Source organism: Teleopsis dalmanni, chromosome 1 (assembly GCF_002237135.1).
Source record: "Teleopsis dalmanni isolate 2A chromosome 1, ASM223713v2, whole genome shotgun sequence".
Lineage (NCBI taxonomy): Eukaryota > Metazoa > Arthropoda > Insecta > Diptera > Diopsidae > Teleopsis > Teleopsis dalmanni.
In genome coordinates, this window is record NC_051846.1 from 135,390,518 (window position 1) to 135,395,146 (window position 4,629).

General features: G+C 38.1%; 2 protein-coding genes across 2 annotated transcripts; both read right to left on the reverse strand.

Moving 5' to 3' along the window:
* Window positions 1-297: 297 nt before the first annotated feature.
* LOC119666259 lies at window positions 298-2,352 on the reverse strand. The gene has a single exon (XM_038075541.1). It carries the CDS (start codon window positions 2,350-2,352, stop codon window positions 298-300), a length of 2,055 nt encoding a protein of 684 aa, XP_037931469.1.
* A 1,028-nt stretch (window positions 2,353-3,380) lies between these two features.
* Window positions 3,381-4,199, reverse strand: LOC119666260. The gene has a single exon (XM_038075542.1). It carries the CDS (start codon window positions 4,197-4,199, stop codon window positions 3,381-3,383), a length of 819 nt encoding a protein of 272 aa, XP_037931470.1.
* Between the last annotated feature and the right edge of the window lie 430 nt (window positions 4,200-4,629).

Genomic DNA, 4,629 nt, shown 5'->3' on the forward strand with positions numbered 1-4,629 from the left:
TTTACATCTAGTACAACGAACGCAATGGTGAATAGTTGATCTTGCCATAATTTTACCCTTGATCGGCCAAAATTTTTGTCTCGCTGCTGCCAGCAGTGCTTGACCGCCGCAGTGCATATTTCGTTCATGTATGTCTTTCATTACCAGTTTTACAATAGGGTTATTGTATGGAAGGACTATCTGATGCTTTTCATCATATGTAAGTGATGATGCTTCTAACCTTCCCCCCACGCTAATTATCTTGTGTTCATCTAAAAATGGCATCAGTCCAGCAAGTGTACTTGCAGGTTTTACTGTTTAGTTGCGTTCTAACTGATTTAATTCTTCTTTTAGTTCTGACTGTTGTATGTACTTCACTATATGCCTGAGTGACAGCTCCAGTTCGATAGGGCTTAGAGCCATAGTGATATTGCTTAAATTGGTTCGCCTTGCCCGATTTACAAATCGCAGCATATATCCCACCGTATGTAGTAGAGTTCTAAATGAATTCCTGTGATTGATTCTATCGATCCAATGGATATCGTAATCAGTTGAGATTAAGGCCACTTCCCTTGTCGTTTGTTTCCATTCAGGATTCACCGGATCAATACAGAGAGTTTTATTGAATTCGCCAGGCCAGTTGCTTTCGGAACCATGAAGAAAGAGTGGACCGTATAACCACAAGTTATTTTCGAGTAATTGAGCTGGCTTGATACCCCGTGATAATGAGTCAGCTGGGTTATCCTTAGATCTTACGTGACGCCATTGATTAGGCAAGCTAATTTCCTGAATTGCATTGATTCTATTTGCTATGAACTGTTGATGCCTTGCTGATGAAGAGTTGATCCAGAAGAGAACGATTTCTGAATCAGTCCAATAATATGTTGCTACATCATGATTTATATTGTTCTTAACCTTTTTCATCAATGTCGCTCCTAATAGAGCTGAACACAGTTCTAACCTTGGAATCGTTTGTTTTTTGAGTGGAGCAACACGAGACTTGGAACACAACAATCTATTTATTAGTCGACCATCCATTAGTTTCGCTCGAACGTAGACTGCGGCTCCGTATGCCTTTTGTGAAGCATCACAAAATACGTGCAATTGTATTGATTCAAGTGCTGGCATCTGTTTTCCGAATATATGACGATCTATTTTAAATTGATCTAGTACTTGTAGATCGTAATAAAAGGTAGTCCACCTAGTGTATATTTCGGCTGGTACTGCTTCGTCCCACGTTAATTGTAATTGCCATAGGTCCTGAATTAGTATTTTTGCTGTTACGAGTACTGGACCTAGTAATCCCAATGGGTCGAAAATTTTGGCTAGGTTCGAAGTAATGGTGCTTTTAGTAATGATTTTTAATGGATCCAGTTTTAATTTTATGCGAAATTGATCTTCTTTTGGTTGCCAAGTCAATCCTAATGTTTTGATTGATGTTGCGTCGTCACTTTGAAAGTCCAAATCAACTTCTTGATCTTCTTTTGCAATATTTTGAAGAAGTGACGGATGGTTGGCACACCATTTACGTAGCTTGAATCCTGCTGATTCCAACAAACCTTTTAACTGAGTTTGTATATCTTTGGCAGTTTGGAGACTATTTGATCCACTTAGGCAATCATCTACGTAGAAGTCATTACTTAGTGCTGCTGCACCTAGTGGATATTTTTGCAACTCAGATTTCGCCAACTGTTGTAAGCATTTAGTAGCCAGATATGGGGCGGATCGTGTTCCATAGGTGACTGTTTTTAATCGATAAAATTGTAAGGGTTCGTTATTATTGCTTCTCCAGACTATTAATTGATATCTTTGATCTTCGGGCTGAATAATAATTTGTCTGTACATTTTTTGAATGTCAGAACAAAAGTCAAATCTTGGGCACCTGAATCGAAGTAAAATCGCAAACAATTCCTCTTGAATTGTAGGGCCAGTAAACATTGTATCATTTAACGATAGTCCACTACTCGTCTTGCACGATGCATCAAACACCACTCTTAATTTCGTGGTGCTGCTATCGGGCCGTAAAACGCCATGATGTGGGATGACATAATGAGGATTAACTTGGTTGATGTCAACCCTTTCCATGTGTCCGAGATCAGCATATTCATTCATGAACTGTACATACTGTGTTTTGAGTATTACATCCTTATCGAGTCTTCTTTCCAACGCTAAAAACCTGTTAATGGCAATGTGTTTTGACTCACCAAGCAACGATGGATCTTGCTTGAAGGGTAATCTGACACTGAATCGACCGTCTTGATTCCTTTTCATATAAGTTGCAAAATGAGACTCGCACAACTCTTCGGAAGGAGATAGATTTTTGTTTGCCTTTTCTGGTTCATCTAGTTGCCAGAACCGCTCGATAACCTTCATCGTATCTTGCTCATCTTCAGAGCATATTCCACAAACTTGTGGTGAAATAATTGAATTTTGGTTAGATATTTTTCCCACCACAAGCCACCCAAGCAATGTATTCTGTAGGATGGGGAGACCTCTGCCAAGGTTTATTTGGCCGATGGACAATAGTTGATGAGAAAACTCGGCTCCAAGTAGGAGATCGATTTTGTTTGGGGTATTGAACGACGGATCTGCCAGATTGATGTTCTGTGGTATTTTCCAGCTTGAGCTTTCAATATGAATGCTCGGCTGGTCACACACAATCTTAGGTAATACATAAGCCTCTATTCGGCTGCTAAATCCGTTAATTCTGGACGAGAAAGCTAAATTGATTCGTTGTTGCGCATCTTGTTTTTTTTTTGCCCCACACCTTCTATACATGCTGAGGTCTTTTTCGGGTTTTCACCTAACTTCTTAATTATTTGATCGGTTATCAGGTTGACTTGGGAGCCGGAATCCAATAATGCTCTGCACTCAATTTCTCTTCCATTGTTGCCTTTAACGACAACACGTGCAGTTCCTAATACCACATAATTTTTTTGGATGTTGAGATTGTTGGAGAACAGAGAATCAGGATTTTTTGATATGGATGCCTTCTTAATCATAGATGCTTCAAATGTGCCTTCTAAATGCAGCAAGGTGTTGTGTTTCTTGCTGCATTTTAAGCAACTGCCTGATGTGCAGTCTTTTGTGAAGTGACCATTTTTTAGACAATTGAAACATCGTTGCAATGATTTTATGAGATGTAGCCTCTTAGCTGGGGTGTCATCCAGGAACTGCTTGCATAGATGAATTGGATGATTATCTCTCTTGCATATTGGACATTTAACTGGTGCAGTGTTAGTTGTAGCCACTGTCTTAACCCATTTTTTGATTGATGCGCTATTATTTATTGTTTCTAGCGATTGGAACCTTTGTTCAATAAATTGAAATAGTTCCTTCATAGTGATCAGCTCTCGATTGTTTGATAATGACTGCTCAAATGCTGTTTGTGTGATCTTGTCTTATTTCTTCAACGTCATATGAACAATTATGACGTCCCAATGTTCGACTGGAATGTGCTGCGCCTTAAGTCCCAATAAACACTCTTGTGAAATATCATGCAATGTTTTAAGGCCAGAAGCGGTTTCAGTTGTCATTGCTGGTAATGCGAATAATTTGTTTAACAATGCGGTAACTAATAATCTACCATTATTGTATCTAGCCTTCAGAATCTCCCATGCGGTAATGTAGTTCTCAGCTGATGCTGGCAAATGCTTTATCAGCTTTTTGGGATCACCAATCAAGTTAGTTGTTAAGTAGAACATCTTTTGGAGAGGTTTGAATGGTTGTTCGTCTATAAGTTGTGTAAACAGGTCTCGAAACTCTACCCACTTCAGCTGGTTTCCGTCAAATGTTGGAATCGTTAACTGTGGTAATTTAACTGCCTGAATTGTTGAATTGTGCTGGTAGTGAGAATTGGATGATTTTAGCTTGAGTTTCAAACAAATCTCCATGTCTTGGAGTTTTTGACTAATTTCATAATACAATTCCCAGGAGTACCTTTCAATGAATTCTTCTGATGTAGAATTCCATATTTTTTCATTGTTGTTATCGAATGCTTTGTGATAACCTTCTATGAAAGCAAGCTTGCAAGAATAAAAAACTTCATTTTGAGATTCTTGGCTTGCCATTTCAATTTTTTGACTGGATCTGTCAATGACATTTATGAGTGCTCGTTGATTACGCAACACTCTTGATAATTCTTCATTTTGTTGAAGCTGCATTGGATTTTGATTGTGTTGCCTTGGCGGCTTTTCCTGAGCATTTTCTACCTCTTGCATTTCGATAAATGCCTTGTTAAAAATACCCAAGTATTTGTTTGTCAATTCAGTTATGTTGACGAATCAACAAAAAATTAAGAACTAGGTCATGAGTTAATCGCTCACACCTGTTGCTTAATTTCTTGGTTGACGAATCAACAAAAAGTAAAAATTAGGTCATAAGTAAAGCATTCGCAACTATTGCTTATTAAGCAATTTGTGCGAATTAAGCAATAAGTTATTTTATTTATTGTATGTTTTGCAATTACGGTTGCATTTTATTTTGTATAAAAGAACAAATCAATTTAAATAAAATCAGTTGTTGAAAGTAAATCAACGTCTCACCAATCATTTATTGTTTCCCCCCACCAGTGGTAAGGGACATAAAGATTGTTAATGAACATTCTTGTTCATTTTTGGTCCTTCGAGCCGGATATTTGAAATTTCCCCC